The sequence below is a fragment of the Amphiura filiformis genome, chromosome 8 (genome assembly GCF_039555335.1).
Source record: "Amphiura filiformis chromosome 8, Afil_fr2py, whole genome shotgun sequence".
In the NCBI taxonomy this organism is placed as follows: Eukaryota; Metazoa; Echinodermata; class Ophiuroidea; order Amphilepidida; family Amphiuridae; genus Amphiura; species Amphiura filiformis.
The window spans coordinates 53,749,167-53,773,616 of NC_092635.1; the positions used below are offsets into that span (position 1 = coordinate 53,749,167).

Consider the following 24,450-nt stretch of genomic DNA (forward strand, 5'->3'; position numbering starts at 1 on the left):
GTTCTGCTGTTGGAAGAAAAATCCCAAATTTGCTGCCAATTTCAGGTCAAACTTTGTTAGCCCATATACCAGATCCAGAACCTTGTTTTGTAATCTCACACATGAGGTGATGTATAGAAGGTGATGGTTACATATGATGCAAAAGGAAACCTAACTTACCTGGTTCAGTTGTAGCTTGTGCATCTGGTTCTACAGGTACTGAAATGCAAGGGGGATAGGTAAAGTTAAACTAATATTCATTGTTCTGCAGCAATAGCACACCTCAGTCATAAGCAAGATCAGTTGTGAACTAGCAACAGCATGAATGAAAATGTTTAAAAAAACTGATATGTACTTTTTTGTTTTCCACTTCTCATTTACTTTGCTGTTATTGTCGAGGCCCTATCTACAATATCAATGACCATGCAGGAAGTGGATTAGGTGTAATCATGGTGACTACATTCAATAGAATTTACTTAAACACTTGGCCAGTTCGCCACAGAAGAACTGACTTACACCTGTTAGTTACTTTGATGACGGACAGAACAGAATTTACATGGATACATTTTAAACTTGCTTAATTCCTAGGAACTTGAATCAAAAGTGGGGCTTCCACTTTAAGTAGATCATGTTTGTGCTTTGTTTGCTCCTTATGCCCAATTGTTAATCAGAGTAGGAATTACAACATTTTACAATATATACACATGATGATGAGCTAGACATGGTTATCACAGTTAAGACATGGCGATGTGCTGTGGGTCTCTCTGGAAGAGTTTCACAATCTAGGTTTTGCGGCCAGTCAAATCCAAAGGTGTTCATTAGCGGCTCGCACCCATTGCGTGCTTTTTGACACAGCTCTTTACATGGCGGTTGTTGTTCATTTTGTTCTGGTGTACATTTAGGTGCGTACATTGAACATAAGAATGGCAACAATGAATCGGAGCATGCTACTTTGACTAGAGGGTAAAACTGGTGGACTTCGACACCAGCATCTTCTTGTCTCGTATGGCCGAGGAGATTGGGAAGAGAAGTGTATTCATAGTCAATGTTACTGCTGCAAAATGGAATTGTAATACGTTCACAAGTACCTGTAAAATATAGTCCAAAAGTTATCCATTAATACTTCTATCTAAGCAAGGAAGAATTCAGTCACCAATACAAATTGAGCACTACTTAAATAAGCTTTGACAATCATTTTTTTTGGAAAGAAATAAACAATATTAATAAAGCTGAATGTCTAACTCTCTGTCAAAGTTCTGTCAAAGCTGGTATGCGAGTCCAGGTCAATAAATACAATCAACATATAATTTGTTCTGGTCAAAATTACAGGACAATGGCTAACTGCAATCATCACAGATGTCTTTATCCCTATGAGAACTACATGCCGATTGGCCAAACAGAAGTTTTCATTATCAATTGGACCAATCAGCAATATTGTTAGAATAATTTCACCACGCAAAAAAATGGGGTGAATTATTTGCAAAGCTCCATTCTGATTGGGGAATAAAATGAAGATATCATGTAATTGACCAATCCGAGGCAATGTTTGATCTGCAGGTAGTGCTCAGGGGGTTAAGAAGCAAGTCAGTCACTCCTGTGATGATAAAAGGTTTGTACTCATGGAGCGGCTATTTGGTATTATTGGGTGTGGTTTAGCTTGTAAGCACTGAATTTGATTTGTTCCTGGAGTGTTGTCTAAGAGGCAACAGTGGTTGCATCATCGCAGAACACACATGTCCAGGCATCCACTTATTAGAGAATAAGCGATAGGAATTTTATTTTGCCTATCCTCTACCGTGTGATAGGCGACAGGCAGGTCCAATATTTTGAGTAGTGGATGCGGCGCAGCCGGTATCCACTACGATAAAAAATATTGGACCTGCCTGTCGCCTATCATAGGTAGAGGATAGGCAAAATAAAAATTCCTATCGCTTATTCTCATTCTTAGTCAGTTAAATATTATTTTAATAACTGTAAACAATTTTTAAAGCAAAAACTAAGTTACCGTCATAAAAACTCCCTCATTATAAAATGAACGAAACTTGTTTACAACTTCACGTATTCTGTTGCGCGTATTGCTAGCGCGTTCGCGATTTCGCACTAGTCTACGCATCCAGCGCGATACATACGCGCACCTCTACACGCATGTTACGATTATCAAGACGCATGATGACGTGGGGTCGTCTACGGCCTGATAGACGGCACCCGAAATCATGCGATTGTCCAATCAGAAATGTGTCTACGAACTAGACCACTCCCACTGACTAAGAATGTCAGATCATGCTATGACAGCATGTATTACTGTATATACAGGCTATACGGTCTGCAGAACTAATTATAAATTTTCACCTTGACAAATTTTTTACCATTTTCTCTCATGATAAACAAATGACACAATCAGATTTTTTCTACAAACTAGACCACACCCACTGACCAAGAATGCCCAATAAATGCTTTCATACGGTGATGGTACATTGTACACCATTTGGTGGATCACGATGCAGCACAAATTTCTCTCCAATTTGAGCTCTATTCAGTCAAATGAATCCAGAATCAGTCGGAGTGAAAAGGGTGGGGACTATGATTTGGGTTTTATTGGGACAACTTAGGCTATTCCAGCTTAAATCCAGATCTACATATTCCAGATCCGGCCTGCTGACCAATTTGGTAACAAATTGTTCCTTGGGTGCAAATGATAATATGGTAATAATACAATTACTCTCCATAATACCAAAGATGACATTTGATTTCAGATATTAGCACATTCATCATATGTGACACAATCTGATCCACGGCAAATTTGAAATTGAGATAAAGGGAAAAATATGGAGTAAAAAACAATGAAATACATAAAATAGATATCACAAAACTTCATAACTTAATAACCAAGTATGGTAGATCTTTGGTGTTTTCAGTATATGATAGCCTAATGTTTGTATTTGGTAACATTTATAGTAACTCAATTTTCAAAAATGCCTCCTTTGGCCCCCATGGAGCAGATCGTGTCACATATTGAAACTGATTATCCATAAATTCACTTAAGGCAGCTGTGTACTCTAGACATTGTTTCTTTCGCAAAATTGAGTTTTTTTGATATGTTTGTACTTTGTTATGTTTTTTATAAATACAAGGAATGAAAATCCAGATTTGTAAACTCCAACTGCAATATTTTAAGGATCTTATTTCACTATTCCACTCGTGTTTGAAATTGAAAAGGTAAGAAAATCTTTGTTGTACCAGTAGGGTACACGCGCGCGCAACAACGCATCGCTTATCTGCATGCGCGGCGCATCTTATGGAAACACAACGGAAGCACAAAAACCTAGTGGTCAAATGGCTCCGTTTTAGCTGATAAAATGTGGGTTTTTTCAACTTCTTTCCCCCGATTTAAATATCAAGTTATGAATGGATTTCGCTCAAACTTCTCAAGGGGCCGTGGATTTACCCGATGTTTATGTAATGTAAGATAGAAAAATAAAAACTGCCGCATTCTCCTGCGAGATTCTATGAAAGTGCAAAATGTGATCACTTTAAACTTCAACGGCCATTATTTCAATGGTCATTTTCTCGGTAAAATGACGATTTAGATACACGATAACTCAATAAATAGAGCATCTATAGGTAAGCAAATATGATCATCGTAAAAAGCATGATCGACTCAAGAAACGGTTTTCGCATTTTTTTTTATATTTTGGTCTATTTCCGATTTTAGGCATCATTTTGTGCAAATAGGCGTTTGTGAATTTTAAAAGTTCAATTTGATGCCTTATATGGTCAATATCTCAAAAAATAAGGCCAATATCAAAAAATTAAAAAACGTTTTTGGAATGGAGCCTCAAGATTGAGCTAAAAACAAAATAAAATATTTTGGAAAGAGTGTTTTTTTGTTATGATGTACCTAACAAATATTGCCAAAAACTCACTTTTTTGTAATTTTCTTCATAATTGTTGTTTTTACCCCAAATCTGTATTTATATTAAGATTTATTGATGTCTTGCCTTCATAAAAATGTATACTTTTATATGTCTTATGCGAATAATGACAAAGTTATTGCACTTTTACTACATGTATGTCTGAGAGTACGCAGCCTCCTTAAAGCACAATGAAACATAACTTACGTGGTTCAGTTGTAGGCTGTGGATCTGCAGTTTCTGATGGCACTGCAATACAAGGGGGATAGGTAAAGTTAAACTAATATTAATTTTTTGCCTAGTGATATACAAGTAGATTGCCCATTATCTACTTAAAAATGGTGGTCATTTAGGGTGGGATACAGATTATAATCTCAGAACCAGTACAGGGTTCTCCCTGTACAGTTTAAGTGATCATTTTTACTAGGGTTTTATTTTTACACATTTTGCAACATAAAGGTTAGAGCACAAAATAAACAACACACAAATATAAACATTTATTATCATATAATAACATTTGATAAAACATGAATTTCTAAAAATACCAACACGCATGTAGGGTCCACTTTGTCGGAAATAACCACATACGCATACAAGTTCCTCGACTAGAGATAATACATTATGCCACTCAACCTTGCCTAATAAATCATTATAATTGTTGTCATATCTTACATCTGCATTCCCTCTCATCTTCATCATATACATATCCATCGTAACATTCACATTCATATCCACCATAGAAGTTAATACAGATGCCACCACGACATAGGTATACGTATTCCTCACATTCATCAATATCTGATCAATTGAAAACACAAAATATTCATGTATATATCTCCCAAGGGCGCAACACGGTGGTGGGACGGGGACTCGAACCCACGCACGTCGACGTCGAGCAAGTGAGCCACCGTGCCCTCTATCATGTTTAATACATGTACCAGGGTGAAAACATCATGAAAGGTTGTGAAAGATTTGTTTTGGCCCCTGAACATGTATAAACCATAACCAAACTATACGCAACTTTAGTGTATACATGTTGAGGCCAAGTGGACTTACGGTCTTTGTGCGCTCAGGTCTTCCAGATCTGAATCAAGAGATGAATTAACACATTAGGCAGCTCCATTTGAAACTTGCTCTCCCTCAGGGGGATGATTCATGTTGAATCTTTCTCAGAGGGTGTACAAAATTCAGCTGCCTAATGTGCACTCAATCCACATGAAATTCATCCTCCCCTGTGGAAGATATTTCCAAAATCTTCCACAGGGGTAGTGTGGATTTTAAATGGAACAGCCCAATATGACGGCCAGTATGACAAGAATGTGCCGTGAAAAGTGATTGTTTATTTTCCACAATCGATTACTCATTTTGTCTGATAACCTCACATATTGCAGATGCCCGGATGTACACTCAAACCTCTGATGATGATGATATTCAGCAATATGAATACTTACCAACTACGAACTTATTTTTTGTTGGTAGTGGTTCTTTTACTTTTGCAGGTTCAGTAGGTTCCTCTTTTTTAGGTGCTTCAGTAGGTTCCACCTTTGTAGGCACAAGATTGGCATCTCGATCCACGTCTATTGGGCCTGGTGGGCCACGTATGAGTCCACCTTCATCAATTAGTCCCCCTCTGTCGATGAATGGTGGTGGTGGTGATACAAACTCACCAGTGCATTCCAGAGAATAAACCTCAGAAACTGTCATGTCTAATAAATAAGAAATTAAAACAAAGAAACAAAACCATTATCATGGTGAATGCTCCTTTCATTTCGCTGCTCCGGCTGTTTGGAATCGCTTCCAAACAGCCTCCATAACACACATTTGCTTACTCAGTTCAAAAAGCAACTTAAAACTCATCTTTTTCTTTGTACTTTTCCGGATTCACATATGTAACTTGTTTGTCTTTATTGTTTGTGTGCCTTGAGTTCTTTTGAAGATTGTGCGCCTTCTAAGAACCCTCCATTATTATTATTATTATTATTATTATTATTATTATTACTAGCGGGACACCCGCGCTACGCGCGGGTCCCCGCTAGATGAGTAAATGGGAGCGTTCACTAAAACAGGAGGAATTACTGAACAGGTAGAATCATTGAAAAGGTAAATTTTATTTATCTGAACCTGACCATCTTTAAGCCTACGTTTCCATTTTAACTTCTTTCTTTCTTTTTAGTTTTTTCTACATGGGCCAATTTTGTTCCATTAAAAAAAAATTCTGCTGCTAAGCTTCCGATTTTCCGTTACCATGCATGTTTTTTTTATTTATTCAACCCTGTTCCCGTTATTTTCTAAATCTGTCTTTTCTTACATTTCCATTTTAGCTTCTATTTTATTTGCTGCATAGCTTGTGATTTCAGGTTTTCATGTTATTTATTTAATTCTGTCCTCAGTTTAATAGCTTTTTTTTTTAATCTTCCTGATTTTATTATAGCTTTTTTTTTCCCCTTACATTTCCTGAAGAGTTTCTTTCTTTCCTTCTTTAGCCTATTTTATTCCCGGTTTCATTTTGTGACTTAGTATAACCCACATACTCTGCATAGCCTGTTTGTCCTCATTTTGTTTTCTTTTTTATTTATAGTAGGCCTACCTCTTCATGTTGTTTGTACTTTTTAACACACATCTGTTTCCCAGATTTATTACGCCACGGTCGTTCACCCGTAATATCATTCATTACGTGACTCTGCGCCGCTTACGCGTGCCATGGCGTAGTGTTGCGTTACCAGCTGGGTATCGCTAGCTTACTGAAGTAAGCTTGGCATTAGATACGCCGTGCGACGCGCAGGCCTAGCTTAGTAACTGACTGCTTTTTTTGTTTACCTTGGATAGCAACGGACCACATTTTCACTGATTTTGAGGCCAATTCTTGACCGTTTTCAACCAAATAAAGTTTAAACACGTTCCCGTATATTCCTCGATCTCCCGTATGAATTTGGCGACATTTGGATCGAAACTGACGGAGCCTTTATAGCATACACAGATACATAGATAGATACATACAACATTCCCCTATTTATAGTAAGATTATTATTATGGTCATCAGTTGTAGTTTTGAGACATTCTATTATTTGTTTGCGCTTAATACCATCCTATAGGATGTGATGACATTAAGGTGCCTTTCCTGGAAAGTCAAGAACTGACATTTACAAACATGTTTTTCAAAATCATATGACATATCTCATAAAACAGTAGTTTATGAAGGCTGTTTTAGTACAAACTCTCATGCGACAGGTGATTTTGGTACAATTGGTCTATGACCTAACCTGGACTCTGATAATTTCAACACCACTTATTGCTTAGTCACCTACCTTTTTCATAGTAGTCAGTCACTGAGATGACACCGGGTTTGGGATCATCAACAATGATGTCACGGAAAACATTGATGGAAAAACACACTTGCTCCTCAGTCAGCTGTGCAAATTAAGATAGTGTATCAATCAATGATTCATTAAATTAAATTAAACACCACATTCAGTGATTTTCTTATTAGCAACATGTATTTCAATGAGGCTTCAACTTTGTCAATGTTTTTCCTTGTATTTTTTTTGTGTGAAATTTTTCATTTCAGAAATACCTAATGACAATTCTAATGACTTATTCTTCACTATACACAATTATAATTTTTCTACACTTTCCCTGTGATCACTGAATAGGTCTACCTTAAAAATAAAAATATATTAATCCAAAATTGAGATAAATCAATACAAGGTCTTATGAAGTAAGAGATCAATGAATTAAACATTAAATAATGAATCTCCACAAAACATGATGTCCAGGTTGCAAAACTATTGAAAACACACACCTGATCATGTTATTTTCATATGATGTATGCTTGGGCGTAGATCACAGCAGATATATCCCCACCTTTTTTTTCGCACAAGCATCCATGCAGCATCTTTTAATGCCCGCATGTACTCCACTACTTTTGAGCGAACACTCACGATTTAAAAACTGCACCCAAAGAAATGCACATTTACTCCCCAAGGTGAAAAGTAGTATATTACATATATGTGACACAATCTGGTCCATGGGGCAACTATTACCTTATATAAATATTAGGCTATCATATACTGAGAGCACCAAAGGTCTAGCATACTTGATTCTAAAGTTATGAAGTTTCATGATGTCTATTTTTTTATGTATTTTATTGTTTTTTGACTCCATATTTTTGCCTTTATCTCAATTTCAAATTTGCCGCCTTTGGCCCTATGGACCAGATCGCGTCACATATTAACTTGATACAGACTACTAATTTAATGTGAGGAAGGAACCATATTTCTGCAATGAAATATATGCAAATTGTTAAATGTTCATGCATGCAATCTTTTCATATTTTACAGTACACTACCTTGTCAAAGTAGAGATTAACTGTTTTCTTCTCAAATTCTGCTCTCCTGAAGTCTTCCAAGCCTGCAGTTTTCAAAGCAGCCAGGGATGCTTTGTCAGGATAGAAGCCTGATATCAGCTTGATTTGAACCAGTGCCATGTTGGATGTACTATCTGGTCCTGAGTAGCTGTAAATAATAGGTAGGTCAAGGCCAAGAATTACTGTAAAGTTATTAGAGGCAAAGTGGTTACATAACTCCTTGGTAACTGGATGACGCACCTTTTGGAATTGGTAGTGCATGCCATAGACTTTGTGTTACGATATTTTGATCGTGGTGCAGAACTCAAAAGCGTGATCTAATTGACATATTGATAATCGTATTACACGTAACACTTCGCTGGCAAATTAGAGGCAAAGTAAAGCAAATAGGTGTGCTTTTATTGAGCATGCAAAACCCTTTCCTGTTGCACTGCAATAAACCATCCTGACATGAGATTGAGAACAGGCCACTACAACAGTATCATATGCAATGCAATGCCATCCAATAATTGTCTGTATCTGTGTCTCATATCTTTAAGTTTCCTTGACAAATTTTACATTGTCATGCTAAATTTCAGCTCCTGTGCCCTACTCCAGCATTTTTTGCAGGGATAAAATCAGGTCCACAGATCCTACTTTGGAAACTAAAGCAGCTATATTACAAGTTGAATGCCCCCAATACATGTCCCTTCTAAAACAATGCTGAATGTCTTACCTAGTACATATATTGATGTTGTACAAGTAGCATGGTTGATGTTTCTCTGGGTTGCTTATGTCTGCTGAGGATACTGTCAGAGCAAATGGAGGTGTCTGGGGTGGCTCAGGGATAATGTTGTACTTAATGGAAACCTATAACAAAAACACGACAAATGATTACACAAGCAAAGTTTCTACTCGCAAAAATTTTCGAGTCACGTCAGTGAAACTCATCTTCAGTTGTTATCAGGGATGTTGGTTGACCGGTCACGAGATCCAGAGAGTAGACCTGAATCCTATGACCTGATGAGTATACTTAATAGAGACACTTAAAAATATATGATGCTACCCTAGGAACTACAGAGTTTAAGAGTTAGGTTTACGATTAATAAAGGATATATGCTAGGATTAAGAAATTTAGATATTCATTTCAATGTATGGATTGCATTGATTAGGATGGTGGTCTTTTGTTCTAAAGATGTTCTCATTCATGGACTTGATTTTTGTAAATACTTATATCGCTAATTCTACAAAATCCGGTGCCAATAGCCTTTTTTCCATTCTTTGGTCCACAAACACTTTGTCGAGCATTTAGGGCATCAAATATGTTGTTTTTCTGGTAGAACTCAACGAGATCTACACGGACATATATAGTTTTCCATACTTTAAATGCTTTCTTAAGCCTGATTAACCCTTCCAAAGGCTCAAAAATCACTAAAAATGCGTTTCCACTGCTCAAGTGTCACATCTAACCCTGAATATTTTCTTTGAATAAATGCGATTTCTTTACATATTTGTTGTTTTTTAATTAGATAACGCACCATCATATTGTTTATCAACATTATTTTTTAGTGATTAAAACGTCTTTGTGTAATTCTAAAATAAATTGCACTTTCCACCAAAACGATGTGAGCTACGTTACCCCTTTTTAACACACATTATTGGAAAGAAGTAAAACAGAGGTATCAATGTAATTTGCGGTTTTTGAAAGGAAACACTCATAGGTTTTTAAAAATCACAGTAAAAATCGTGATGCTGTAGCATTTTTGGCATAGAAATGTTGTAAACATTGAAAATTCGACCGACCATGTTAAGATTGGTGAGCTACGTTACCAGGATTCTATAGTATGCACTTGTATTACATGTACTTCCTAATAATATGTGAAAGCTACCAGTGGTCGAACCCCATTTATATTAAAATTAACCAACATAACGTTCTAACGTTCGCAAATCACATTAAAAACATTAAAAACCAGTGAACTACGTTACTGTGAGCTACGTTACATACTCATTTACACATCTTCAAAACTTCTATGAAATGATGAAATCTGTTTTACATTTCACTCAAGTGATCTTTAGTTTGCTTTTTATGACCTTGGATTGAGTAAAACTAGCCCATTTTGTAGTCGGTAACGTAGCTCACATTACATTGAGTTTTAGTGTTAAAAAACATCATGACTTTCTGACAGAAAAATATGCAAGTGGTGTTGGCAATTTTTTACATCTGAAAGTAGTGATACATTTACTCTTAAAAAACACAAAAAGCAGGTCTTTTTGAACAACTTTTATTTTTTCAATTTTTATAGTGGATTGGCACCGGATTTTGTAGAATGAGCGATATGTGACATGATCCTGCTCCATGGGGGGCCATATAATCATTACCTTAAAGAAACATTAGGCTATCATATACTGAAAACACCAAGGGTCTAGCATACTTTGTTCTAAAGTTATGAAGTTTTTTGATGTAGGCCTATTTTCTTATGTTTTGATTTTTATTCCACATTGTTGCCTTTATATCAGTTTTAAATTTGCCACTTTTGGCCCAATGGACCAAAATCGTGTAACAGGTGATTGAAAAGTGGGGAAAATCTGTTCTGCCAGCCCAACTGACACAGATTTTGCTTTTGGTTTTTTTTGTATGTAATTAAAAACAGCTATTTTGAGGCAACAGTGGATTGATTTTGACTGGAATATGTTGACAAAAATTCAGAAAATTTTCAAAACTAAGATGTTTTTTAGATCAGATTTTTCATACTTTCAGGGTCATTTCAGCCTCTTCAAGCAAAAAAATACAATTAAGGACTTGGGTTTTTTGTCACCTGATGCATCAGTATTTACTGAAAGTTGCCAAACTATACCATTTTTAACCCCAATGTAGCTGTGACATCAGTGCACATTTCATTGGGAGCAGCTTCAAATCGCTAGTGTTTGGTCCAAGCGCTGGTGTGCACACGCCACATAAGATGCGCGCGCAAAACAGCTGTCTCAACACATTGATGACACTACCACATCGGGTTGAAAAAATGAATACCAAATTACAAGCACAATTCAGTTCAGTCAAGCAGATGTCTAAAATCTCCATCACCTGGTGGCTGTAGGAATGAGTGGATGCAAATGCATTCAACTTTACCTGCACAAGAGCACAGCCTCTTCCTCGGCCTCTCATTGACAGTGCACCAGGAACTGGTATCTCTACTTGTTGCTGTAGCAAGCGGTTGGTTTCAGTGACATGGATGGTGCTGTCTGGGAACCCGAATGGTCGTCGCATTTTAACATCCAGCCTGATGGAAACACCACCCTTATTATAGGCTAGCCTGGCGTATTCTGATAAAGCCTGAAGGGCTACTATAGTATCCTAAAATGAAATAAATATAAATGTAGAAATACAAGTAAGCTTATGATTCAAAATACTGTTTAAGATGGTCAGGATAATCATGAAAGGGAATTAAACATATTCAATCATATCAACTTAATAAAATTTTTAATTTAATTTAAAAATTCAGATAGATAGATCTATGATAGGTACACTGGACAAAATTTCCAAGGGCAATTTTCTTGCTTTCATCCAGGGGGCCAGTGGTATAGCATGAGTCATCCTATTGGGGCCCACCTGATCTGATGGGGGGGTGTTACAAGCTGGTTTTCTGCAATTTTCCTATGGGATTTTCTACATTTTCAAATTGATTGGGGTCATGTGCCCCCGTGCCCTTATAACACTATGCCACTGCAGGGGGCTTAAGGTTACAATGTCATTCTTCTTAAATAACATCTCTGAGATAAAAACATACAACTTTGAGGAAATTATTCTGCTGTAATTTGCCATGGTGAGGGCATTTCAGTCTTATGCAGACCGAGCAGAATCCACCCCATAATGCATCCAAATATTCTGTGACTTGATCACTTACCTGCGTTGAAGAGAATCCACCGTTAGGATTTCTCTTCTGTATGATCCATTTAGCCACTGAGTTTCCGTCAGTTAGGGCTTGTCTTCCCAGCTTAGCGATGTAAGCTAATAGCGCATACGCTGTCATCTCAATATTCTGTGACTGCAATGGTGCTTGGTAGCCATATGTGTACTCTGAGGGAATGTCATCTCGATTACTCGACCAATACTTTAATCCATCTGAAGAAAAGATGATAAGAAACATGTTAATGCGCAAATAAAAATAATTTTCTCAAAGTATCAAGAGCCATCTTAAGAAGCACTGAACTAGAACTAATACCAGGCTTGTTTGTACTCCTTTTAATGCATTTTCATGCTGCTTCCAAATATGGTCATGAAAATTTACAATTCTGAAATTTTTGCATTTCAAAAAATTGAAACTTGTCGTCTGCAGATGACACTCGTGTGGAGAGGGTTAAGTGGAGCACAGGAGTGAAACTAGGATTTTTTCAGGGGAAGACAATTCTTATTTGTTAGTGACATCAATCCTCAGTGACATCAATGCTCAGTAACATCAATGCTGACAACCTGAACTTGTACACATGCCTGCATGCTCTGTGCAATAGAGGTAGTCATTGTGATGTCAACGCCGCCATCTTGTGGGTATGGAGTGACTTGTTGCTAAGATCACCGCGTTGACGCTTGACTGAAAAGGTGCGTCACGCGCTGCAACTTCCGCGTTATCGGGGGCGTAATGTATACCGCATGACATGCAGAACGGCAGTACCCACAAGATGGCGGATCCCGCGGAAAAGGCTGATGGCCTCTATTAACTGTTTGTGTGCGATTCGATACCAAGACCAGTTAAAATATGCACCTACGTCATTACAGAGGTGAACCAAAGTGGGTAAAACATGTGCAGTCGATCAAACCTCATGAATATGCAAGAATTCTCAGTGTAAACAAAGCACAATGCCTTTTGGTGCATTAAATGTACATCTTTAATCGGAGTATGGGTTGATGATTGAGCCCAGTGCACACTTGTTGAGTGACTACAAGACATCAATAGTAGTGCATTTGATATTTTTGCATCATATTTCTAATGAATCAAACAAAGAGAACGTAGTACACACAATCTTACCCTGTTCTGTTGCCAGTGATTCAAGTGTAGCCATGACATCATCCAGTCTGTCACTGCCAGCAAGTGCCAAAGCATAGGCCATTTGGGCTGCTGTGTATGTGTCTGATAATGTATCTACTGCATCATGTAGGCATTCTAGTACGCTGATAACGGCTGCATCCTATATACACCACCAAGATAATATGTTATGTTATGTTTGTCTTGTATTGGGCTATTCCATTTAAAATCCACACTACCCATGTGGAAGATTCAGCTAAAGTCTTCCACAGAGGGAGTATGACTTTTGAATAGAATAGACAATTGGGTAACTTCCATTTAAAATACTCACTCCAGTTGTGGAAGATATAGGTAAAGCCATAACACAGGGGGAGTATGGGTTTCAAAATGATTAACCCTGACTTATTACATTAGAAAAACATACTCCCCCTGTGGAAGATATTTCCAGAATCTTCCACAGGGGTAGTGTGGATTTCAAATGGAATAGCCCATTATGATAATTGATTGTCTTATTTCTCTCCAAAAAAGTGATACTGTAAAAGTGGTTATTTGTGTTTCAACAACTCCTCCTATACCTTTGTACAGGAGCCAACCGTTGTTAATCCGTGATGCATCCACACTTTTACTGTAGCGTATACGCAAACGCGAGCGAGACTACATGTTACGCGAGAGCGCGTAAAATTTGTCATGCCTGGAACCTTTGTGCGTATGCAAGCTTACAAGTTCAATTCAGTATTTTTCAGGTAGCGGCTAAACTTTGCCGTTTTATTCTGTAGTTTTATTGCTGATATTAACAGAGAAATCATCGAAGTTTTTGTAAGACTTAGTGACAATGATTAACTGACATTTCCTCATAAAATAATCGTGAATTATACGATCTTTAGCTTCTTTTCGTTGTTGAAAGGGATTCAATCATGTTTCACTGTTGTTCATCACCGTTTAACAACTCGCGTCCGGCGCGTATGCGTGGTTTACTTCCGCTGCCCTCGCAAAGTCACGGCCGCATCGTTGTTAAACGGTGATGAACAACGGTGAAACATGATTGAATCCCTAAGTAATTTTTTTCGTGCTTTGCCGATTTTTAGTTACGTTGCTAGTTTTTAATTTCGCAATTTTGAGTTTTCTTACATAGACCTATACATTAAAAGAACATTTTCGCAGTAGCTGTGTTACACAAAAAAGCGTGAAAATTAATGTACCACAAAAATTTCCACTTATACAGTATATATAATTTGCAACAAACTGCATATTCATTTCATTCACAACCATGTAAGAATCATTTTATATTTATTTGTCAATTGCTGCATCATATTTTATAGTTTGGATCCCTCTATATACAATCAACACCCTATCTTCATAATGGTGAATGTTCTGCTGGTTTCCTAAATATATGAAAATAATACAGCACTTAAGATAACATACCTCTGGAGGGACTCCACCTTCCAACATTGCCATCAGTACATATGCACTGAGCGTAACACCATTGTTGACACCACCCTGAATGGAAGTGAAAAGATGAAACAAAGTGTGTAATTTAACTTCAATTCTACTTTTTTTTTTTAAACAAATTTGATCAAATGCTTGCTATAATCAGGATCAACAATTGGTGCATAATAAATGACTAATCGTACAAAAAATTCTCATTTGTCAGAAATAATTAAGGTCAAGGTCTAGCTTGTGTGGAGAATAATACTATGGATGGCGGAAACCTTCTTAATACACCTAAGATAATACACCTAACCTTAGACGTCTAAGATGCAATCTTAGACATCTAAGGTTAGGCGTATTATCTTAGGTGTATTTAGAAGGTATCCGCCATCCATATAATACAGCTACCAACACAAAATTGGAAAACTACAAGAAATAACTAGTTTGGTTAGAAATTTACTTTGCTTTGGTATCATAAGCATAAGAATCTCAAATTGTTGCAATATTGTATAATGATATAAGACATAGGGCACTGAATCGCTCTTTATTAATAACAATTTGTCTACATTCACTGAAAACATACCTTCATAGCTTTATGATGCACTTGACCAACCGATTTAAAACAGCCCGTCAGAGGATTCTGTTGCTGCTTTAACCATGCCAAACTCACGTTTAGATCATTCCTATCAATCTCTATAAAATCTCCAGCCTGGGCAAATGACCACATCACAAAAGCAGTAAGCCAAGTGCTACCTTCGGGATCACTGTTACCGAACGCAGAGTATGACCCGTCTTTGCGTCTGTAGTTTAATTCTCGCTGATAACCCATCTGCATGTTGTTCTTTGCGCGTGTTGCGATGTCCGGTGTGAGTTGGTCCGTGCTGTTGAGGTACCTCATGACCTGGATGTTAGGGACAAATCCGAGCATGTTTTGTTCACCGCAACCGTATGGTCTCTGGACGAGGTTTTCCAAATTGTTGAGGGTGGGACCCATCATATCACCTGAAAGAAATTACATTATGGACTTTGAATTTCAATTGTACCCTGTTTTAATTATAACCTTAGTTCACCATGGGAGAGATTGGGCTATTCCATCTAAAATCCACACTACCCCTGTGGAAGATTTTGGAAATGTCTTCCACAGGGGGAGTATGAATTTCAAATGGAATAAGCACATCATTAAACAGCTCCATTTGAATTTCATACACACCCTTTGAGAAAGATTCAACCTGAATCCTCAACAGAGGGAGAGTGAGTTTCAAATGGAGTTGCCTAATGTGTTCATTCCATGTGAAATTCATACTCCCCCTGTGGAAGATATTTCCAAAATCTTCCACAGGGTAGTGTGGGTTTTAAATGGAATAGCCCATTGGTCCAGTGGTGGATTCCAGTGTGGGCTGTGGAAGTTTTGGAAAAGTGAGGTTTTGCAACATTCATGTATGAAGTCTGCCAGACTACACTTGCATTGGTAAAGTTGTACTGTAAAGTTAAACTGATGACCAGCTCCCAGAATGATTTTACTGGGACAAATGCACACTAAGTGCATGAAAATTCGAACTTTTAATGCTAAAATACGACAAAGAGGGTTGCATGAACAATAATATGGACAAAACAGGCACAATTTCCAAGACGTCCTGATGACCAGCTCCCGGAATGATTTTACTGGGACAAATGCACACTAAGTGCATGGAAATTTGATCTTTTAATGCTAAAATAGGACAAATTGGGTTGCGTGAACAATAATATGGTACCTTGCACTTTATTGCACAGAGATGTATTTTTTCGGCCCAATCCCAAGACCCCTTTAAGAAGAGGCCACAACCCTCAAACCTAGAGAGCAAGTTCTGTGATATCATGACAGAGCCTGTTGAGAAATCACTGATGTAAACCTGTTGCCATAAAGTTGTGCAATGTCACGATGTATAACCAGAATTAGCTGAGTGAACACATCATTGTGGTTATGAGTACACCCCATGCTTCAAATTATCTTCAGGTATTGTGAATGAGCCCTTTTTCTTTCTGTGTTTCAATCTTACCTGTAACTTGTACTTTAGCTCTCTCCGACCCTGGGACATAGTCAGGAGGCAGTATCAATGGTAATCTTTCATTGTAGGTGCGTAGGAAGAAATCTGTACCATGCAGTTATAAAAATGAGTAAAACAACATGTCAAGATATTAACATATCAAATTATAATACTGCAAACCATGACATTTTCGTAAGCATGGATATTTTGCAAAATTTTCACAAATATTTTTTCCCTGTATGCCTTTAAGGAAATGTACAATTTAGTGAAAATTTCTCTAAAATTTGAAAGCTGCAAAATTGCCATGCTTTATAGTGCATTGTGACGTCCACAAAACATTTTTTGATTGTTACATGATACATTGCTTTTTCTATCCTCTACTACCAATTTTGGTTGATTGCTGTCATTTTCCACCTTGGTTGCTGTCATTTTCCAGCTTTATTTCGGGCATTTTGCATCTTCTCTACAAATGTGCCAAACTGTGGCATATTTGCTTCAGCGATAAATTCAATGCTGCAGCAAACTTCCATGTCAGTGCTTATCATCAGCATATTTGCTGCATGAACTAAATGACCCTTTATTAATCGTACCTTGTGGACAGACATAGTTACTGTAGGATGATTCCTGCTCCACTCCTTCAGCCTGAAATCATACAATAAAATAAACTTATTAGAAGTAGAAGAGGCTTTCAAGACAGGAATCAATAATAAGCGAGAAGGTTCCAAAGGGTGCACCATAGTATTGAAAAGGTTGTTGAGCTTTCGCAGGGGCAACTGTGATTTCTTCAGATAGTTGAGCTTTCATCAGGTGTAACTCTGACTTCTTCTCGATTCCTGAAGAAATCAAAGTCACCATTGATCATAGCTTGACAACCCGTTTAATCCGACAGCATCCCATTGAAACCTTGAAACTTAAGCGATATTTGTGACCTGCTACCACAAAATAAGCGTTAAGTTGCAAGTTGATAGTTTTAGACGTCCTGGCTGCTGCGATGGTGTTCCTTGTTTTACACACCCTTTTCAAGCCTAATAGTATGTCTGTATGTCCTTTGTGAATAAGTGCACAATGGGTCGTTCACAAAGGACTACTACTGACTTGAAAAGTGCGCGGCAAATAAAGAACGGCAACTCAGCAGGATGTCTTAAAACTACAAACTTGTGACTTAACGATCATTTCGTGGTGGTAGGTCACATTTGCACTTTTATATTTTATTTCATGACTTGAACTTAAAATTAGTTTTTACTGTCAAAAGCTGAGATGTAAATAGGTCTCAAGTAAAAACTTTTAATTTCTGGAAAAAGTCAGAAAAAAAAACGGGCCAAAAATAAATAAAAAGTGCGGCAGAAATTTGAACCAAAATATTTCTTCTATGGGTTACATATCTTAATAAGCATTATCATTAAAAGGAGTGTGAGAAGCACAGACCAAAAAGTGGACAATTTGTTTTTAAAAAAGCTGAAAAACCATAAGACCAAGGTAAAAATGCTAAAAAAAAAAAAAAAAAAAATGAAAAAAAAAATGCATAGATTTAGGCAACAAAATAGAGAAAATCAGCTGAAAAGAGGACCTCTCACCCCCCACATTAAGCTTAAACTTACCTCAACAAGTAGTTCTTTCTCAATTGCATCCGATGCTCTTACTCCACTTGCTACTACTTCATTACCACACAGTGCACTGGTGTCTGCCACAGACTCAGCATCAACTGTACATAACAACAAAGCAAGCACACATAATTAATGTCTTTATTAATGACAACTTGCACGTTCCCCGAGCAACTGCTATACAAAGGGCAATATATGGCAACCCAGAGACTGTCATTTGGAATTTGCAGGAGAGCATTAAATAGCTCTTCTGGGGCCTTCAAGGAGAGCTATTTGGATCATTCAGTTAAGGAGAGAATGAAAATTTTGGCAAACAGTCTGGGCCTCAAGCATTCAAATGGGTGACATTTTCTAATTAAGTATTATTTCTAAATAAGTATAAATATGGGTCCAGGTCTTTCAGATTTTTGGAGGCAGTTTCCTACTCAAACCAAACTTGAGTACCGTGCATTGTATGCTGTGAATTCTTACATATTCATGAGGGCCATCATTTGATCGTTTACAGTGGCGTGTCCAGGGGGTGCTTTGGGGCTGAAGCCCCCTGCACTTCGTTAAAAATCATGTAAAATCAGCAGTTTTTTGACGATTTTAGCCATTAAGCCCCCTGCAAAACTCTGAAAGCCCCTCTGAGCCCCCCGCAGGAACAGATCCTGGATGTGTCTAACAATCACACCAGCATTGTGTGCCTTCGCGTATACGCGGTATGTGAATAGCAGTTTTTCCTGTCGCATTTCATGGCCCTCATTATCGGGTGATGCTGAGAATTTGACTGTTTGGAGTTTGTCTGTAATCTCTTTAGTCCTTGGTTATACCAAAACCAATTGTTAATAAGCATAATAAACTTTTTTTTTCCCCTTTTAATTTACAAATATCTGTAACACAGTTTAACAAACTACCCTAAAAATTTGTTAATGAATGAATTTTTACGGTTGCCTAACTCACTCACCTCTGATTGGAATATCTCCCAAATCGTTTGGTGCCACCTGGAAAGTGATAGACTCTGAATCTCCTCCACAAACACACACTCTTTGTACTCTCTGGTTTGCATCTATGAGCGGCATCCTGGGGTCTTCGTTATAGGTGGCTTCAATCTGAATGTATCAATGAAGAGGAATTAAATTTACAGGTATCACTATAGCTGGAACATATAATTATTATGTCCTCCTGGTTTTTGTGTAGCTGTCTTCCATCCCTATCATGTGTATTGTGGACCACAGAAATCAATTAAGAAAATCATGACTCCCTCTACCACCCTGTATATTGGTGGCATCAGCTATGGGGGAACTTGGGGTATTCAAGTCCTTGCTAACTACAAGAAAATACTTTTTTCTAACTTTTTGCTTTCAAATCTTATTATAAATACATGTTTCAGATAATCCTTGATGCACAATCAGTGTGCCGCACCAGGAAGCATGTCAATTGCATCATGAATCATTTCAATTGCAGCTATGGTCTGCGAGTACCGCACACAAGCAGTGATTAGTTCCGAATGCACTCCGGGCAAAAGACAACATTACTCCATTTTCCTTCATTTCTGAATAAAGATGGCGGGGAGTCCTGATTCTCCTGATCTATTTCTATGGGGTGTTCTTTTCAGAGAGATCTTTTTGAATCGACAAGTGATCCTGATATCCGAGAAAGCCCATATTTGGACAGTTCATTCATACTGATCCAAAGGTACTCCAAGATATCTTTGTAACCCAATGGCTTGAAATAATTAAGCAAACAAACAAAAACAACAATAACAACAACAACAAATAAGTAATTAAGTTGTTTAACAATACATACCACTAAGCACTGATCTAGATAGTTGAATATAGTAGCCAAAATTGGTACTGATTCGCCTCTGATGACTGAATACGGCAGGGTAAGTGACACAAAGAATGGCTGGAATGCTTTAAGCTTGCTGGTAGACGACACACCTAGACCATCTTCAAATGATGTACAGAAACCATTGCTAACCCACTCGGTTATGGTGTGTGGTACCTCCAGGTCTACAGTGGCATTACCACTTGGTCTGAAATTAAATTGCATGTGAACCATATTATTTTTCACCCAGGCATGTGTGTATCACTGGGCACAGCTTCAAATCATGAGCGTTCATTCAAAGCGCTGGCGTACACATGCACACATTTAAATGTGCTCTAATTGGCTGTCTCAACGTGTTGACGTCATTGACTCACCAAAAAGAAAAATAGTAGAGCTATTTGAAGTCATCAAAATGCAGTGTAACATAAAACAATGACAACGCTGGATTTCAGGTGTAGTGAAAATCTTTAACCTTTTAATTGGTGAAAGCAGAGACATATAACATATTCTCATTGGAATTTATCTTTTTATATTATGGAAAGCATTTTTGATATAATGATAATTTCCTTCCAATTTTAATTCTGTTATTGTTTACCCAAAATGCTGGGAAGGGTTTCTGTCCATTTTAAGCTGAAATAATAATAATAAATAATAATTATGGCTGTTTCACATGGGGGGGCTTATGTTGAAATTGCTCTGTTGACCTACAAACATAACAAATTTGGCTGATTCCATTAAGGTGCAAGTTGGGACAAGTTACAAATATGTCAAAAAATCAGGTTTGAACAAAATTAACCAATTTCATATTATATGGTTGTACAATATGGCTTTAAGTTGCCAGTATTTCTGAAAGGTTATCAGCTAAGCTACTAAAACTGCAGTAAAGCATGTGGAGATACAAGTTAACCACAAAGCCATGAATAAAAATCGGTATAATTACACCCAATGAAAAACTTCAAAAATAAATTGTGTCCCGGCAATTTGAACCACTTTTGAGTGACACATATTATTCAGATCATTAATCCTAGTAAGTAACTATTAAATGAAATATATTTGTTATGTAAATCGATTTTCTATGTGAAATGCTACAATACTGCTCTACAATAAAGTATTGTAACATTTCCATACAAAATGGATTTCATTTTTTTCCACTTTTCCGCAAAATGTTTGTTTTTCTATATAAAATTTATTTCATTTCTTATCACTCGTACATAATCTAGACAGTTCATTGGTTACTTACTATTTGATATTTTATTATCAACCATGCAGTACATAACAAGCATCCGCACCTTGTTAATAAACACAGTATGCACGTCGTTTACATGCTGGCTCCATAGCACGATTAGTGACTGTGTGCATTACCTGATGGACTTGTCGATTAAATTTGAGCGGTTCTCAAACCACAAATCTAGTCCCTGCTGCTTGACCCTGCTTTTGCAGTTTATGCTTATTAGGGGTGCTTATCGGGAGGTACGGATCAGGAGGTGCTTATTAATTAGGGGTTCATTCATAGGATTGAGGGCATAAATCAACGATCATGCCCAAAATCCTATGAATGAACCCTGTTCATACATACCCAACATTCTGAAAATTGTTAGCAATTCAATACAAATAAATATAAGAAAAAAAAAAAAAAGGTTTGTCTCAAAGCTCACAAGAAATTTAAAACAAATGCGAAATGCGATTTTTTTTTTTTTTTTTATTCGACTTTTTTCATGGTATTTTGAGAAAAAGTCTGATTTTCGCCGATTTATTCTGGAAAAAACTATAAACGAAATGTGCGCATTTGTTTTTTGTCAAATCGTGGGATTTTACAAACACGCGCGCAAGCTTTGAGACAAACCTTTTTTTTTTTGACCTAATAAGGGTTTACAAGTTTAAATAACATTTCCATACCGTTTTCCTTCAAAAATTGGGAGAAAATGAGTAGACCTACTTGCAGGAAGCAGCTCGGCTTATGAGGTCAACGGCCGGGAGTCAACGCGTTCATCTTTTGCGCTCCGCATGAGATGGGTGCGGTGACATGCGCCTCAGCAGCCAATCAGATAAGTGTGTTTCAACGCAGTAAATTCACGATGTACGCTTAAAATACACTCTCGACAAAAGTTTACAGGAAAAGATAAGTGTAATACAATGCTCTTGTAAGCTGGATCTCATGGTACAGCATAAAAAAGGAAGAACAGACCTACCCTGTCCTTTGCAGGTCCCAAAGCCAAGTTTCTGGGAAAAATGTTCTCACTAATGTACTTTTGGATTCAATCACATCCGATCCCTCTTCAAGAGTGTTTAAGGATAATGCTATTGGCCCACCAGGAGCTAGTTGTCCTGGTCCTCGTCCTCTGTATGCAACGTATCCAACTAAAAATATGCAGAAACAAACAAGTTAACCTACCCAGTTCGCTCTAGATTCCAAAGCCATGTTTCAGGGAAATAAGTCCTCAACTGAACTAGTCCACCGGTCTCTGGTTCAGGGGGAGGGAGAGGCCCAAGTGCTTGTTTGTTTTCTACAGCTAATGGAATAGCCTCTGGTAAAGCTTGGACATCATCAACCAAATAATCAACTCCTGTTCTGTAATAAATTGGGATCCCACCATCTGATACAAAAATAAATAAGTAAAAACAGAAAAAGAAACAAAACAAAACAAATCATGTAGAATCAAAGAGATTATACCCAAAGAGTACCAACTGAAAAGTAGCCCATGCGTAACACTATGGTAAATCTACCATATCGATTTGTCACTCATGGAGGGCAAATAGTGCATGTATCTTCGCTTTTTATGGTGCATTTTATCGGACAATGATTTCCATCTTTAAAGCTTCAACGTATTACAGTGTGTGTATTCAGTGATAGGTGTATGTTTTGGGCACAACAGGACACATACAGCAACACACTATGAACAAAAGTCAGGGCACACAGTGAAATAATCTGGAGGTAAATGAACTATTTTGCCTTCCATGAGCTACACTCAAACATTGTGGACTTGGTACTCTTTGGTTCTACCTCATTGTGTAGAACAGAAAACAAATGCACAGCTAAATTAAATTAAATTATAAATTATAAAAAATACAAAAAATAAAATTACCAATTTTACAAATTTATATATAATACAACAGAAAACAAATAATGTCTACATCTAAATTAAAATTAACTATGAAAAAAATTAGGATTTGAAATAAAATAATACTTCCAATATTATAGCTGATATTTATTGCCAAAACAGCTTTTTGATTTGTTTTCTCCTTTAATTGAATTGCCTTGTAAAAGTATTTTCTCTCTATGTTTCTTGCTCTTCAGGTTTCTTGCCTTGAGAAAATATGTTAACTAAAATACCCCCTGCATAAAGTCCATGAAAATCGTAACCTACTTATTACCTCAACTCAGAAATGTTAACTTTCAAAGAACCAAATAGAGACTTGTTCAGGTGAAGCCCGCGTTACTGCCTTTTTCTATGCCCTGCATCCCCTATGGAAGACATTACCTTGATCTTCCACACAGGGAGTGTGCATATCAACAAATAGGGTTACTTGAATGCATGACTCCATTTGAAATTCACACCCCTTGTGTGGTGGATTAAGGTCATGTCTTCAATAGGGGGTGTATGGACTCTAAATGGAATAGCCCAATAGTATCAGATTCTGCAAACTTACTTTCAACATTTCAAGATTTACTCAAATGGCAAAACAAAAAATGGGAATGTTATACATAACCTGTATATAGTCAACTGTTTTTGCCTGTTTCTTTCCATTGCGGCAAATGTAGCATTGGGCTATTTCAGTTGAAATCCAAACACCCCCTATGGAATTCACAACCTTAATCTTCCCACAGGGAGTGTTTAATTTCAAAAGGGGAATGAGTGACTACATTTGAAATCTACACCCATTGTGTGGAAGATGAACATCATGTCTTCCACAGGGTGTGTATGAATTTCTAATAGAACAATCCATTTGTCACTACCTGCAACTTTCTACTCAAATGATATACCATATTCATTCCATTAACTGCCCCAGGGCACTTGAAGTCATTTTAGGTGGGCGCTTATGTTTTTATATTGTTTACATAATTGCATATGTGGGCACTTATAGGGGGCATGGGCGGTTAATGGAACGAATACGGTACGTTTGTTTAGCGTTTTGTTCTTTGTCTTAATATTTTGTCATTGCAGCACATATTTGCTGCAGTCGATAAAACACTGCTGTAATTGTTACTGTATAGCGGCCATCAGCCTTTCGCCACTTTGTGGGTAAAAGCTGGTCACGGTTAACGTTGCATTTCCCTTTATTGTCATGGGTGCAAATCTGCTTACGTGTCTCTAGGTATCATATAATTTCTTTTATACT

At 37.3% G+C, this 24,450-nt stretch overlaps 1 protein-coding gene across 20 annotated transcripts in view; it reads right to left on the bottom strand.

Moving 5' to 3' along the window:
- The window catches only part of LOC140159218 (alpha-2-macroglobulin-like), a 206,635-nt gene that overhangs the window by 131,038 nt on the left and 51,147 nt on the right, over positions 1-24,450 (bottom strand). For 15 of the 20 annotated variants that reach the window (XR_011859857.1, XR_011859858.1, XR_011859856.1 and 12 more), the window contains 18 exons: positions 22,505-22,706; positions 20,092-20,320; positions 19,250-19,394; positions 18,301-18,404; positions 17,293-17,344; positions 16,715-16,807; positions 15,262-15,680; positions 14,673-14,747; positions 13,254-13,413; positions 12,135-12,352; positions 11,360-11,584; positions 8,969-9,102; positions 8,236-8,401; positions 7,196-7,298; positions 5,342-5,596; positions 4,563-4,688; positions 4,098-4,139; positions 160-198 (listed from right to left, as the gene is read on the bottom strand). Coding sequence is in view for 17 of the 20 variants with exons in the window: in XM_072182617.1 (XP_072038718.1) it covers positions 160-198; positions 4,098-4,139; positions 4,563-4,688; positions 5,342-5,596; positions 7,196-7,298; positions 8,236-8,401; positions 8,969-9,102; positions 11,360-11,584; positions 12,135-12,352; positions 13,254-13,413; positions 14,673-14,747; positions 15,262-15,680; positions 16,715-16,807; positions 17,293-17,344; positions 18,301-18,404; positions 19,250-19,394; positions 20,092-20,320; positions 22,505-22,706 (2,787 nt within the window). In the remaining 3 variants the exon portion in view is untranslated. Of the gene's footprint in view, positions 1-159; positions 199-4,097; positions 4,140-4,562; positions 4,689-5,341; positions 5,597-7,195; positions 7,299-8,235; positions 8,402-8,968; positions 9,103-11,359; positions 11,585-12,134; positions 12,353-13,253; positions 13,414-14,672; positions 14,748-15,261; positions 15,681-16,714; positions 16,808-17,292; positions 17,345-18,300; positions 18,405-19,249; positions 19,395-20,091; positions 20,321-22,301; positions 22,471-22,504; positions 22,707-24,450 lie in introns of all 20 variants that reach the window. The other 5 variants (XM_072182612.1, XM_072182613.1, XM_072182620.1 and 2 more) reach the window with 5 other exon arrangements.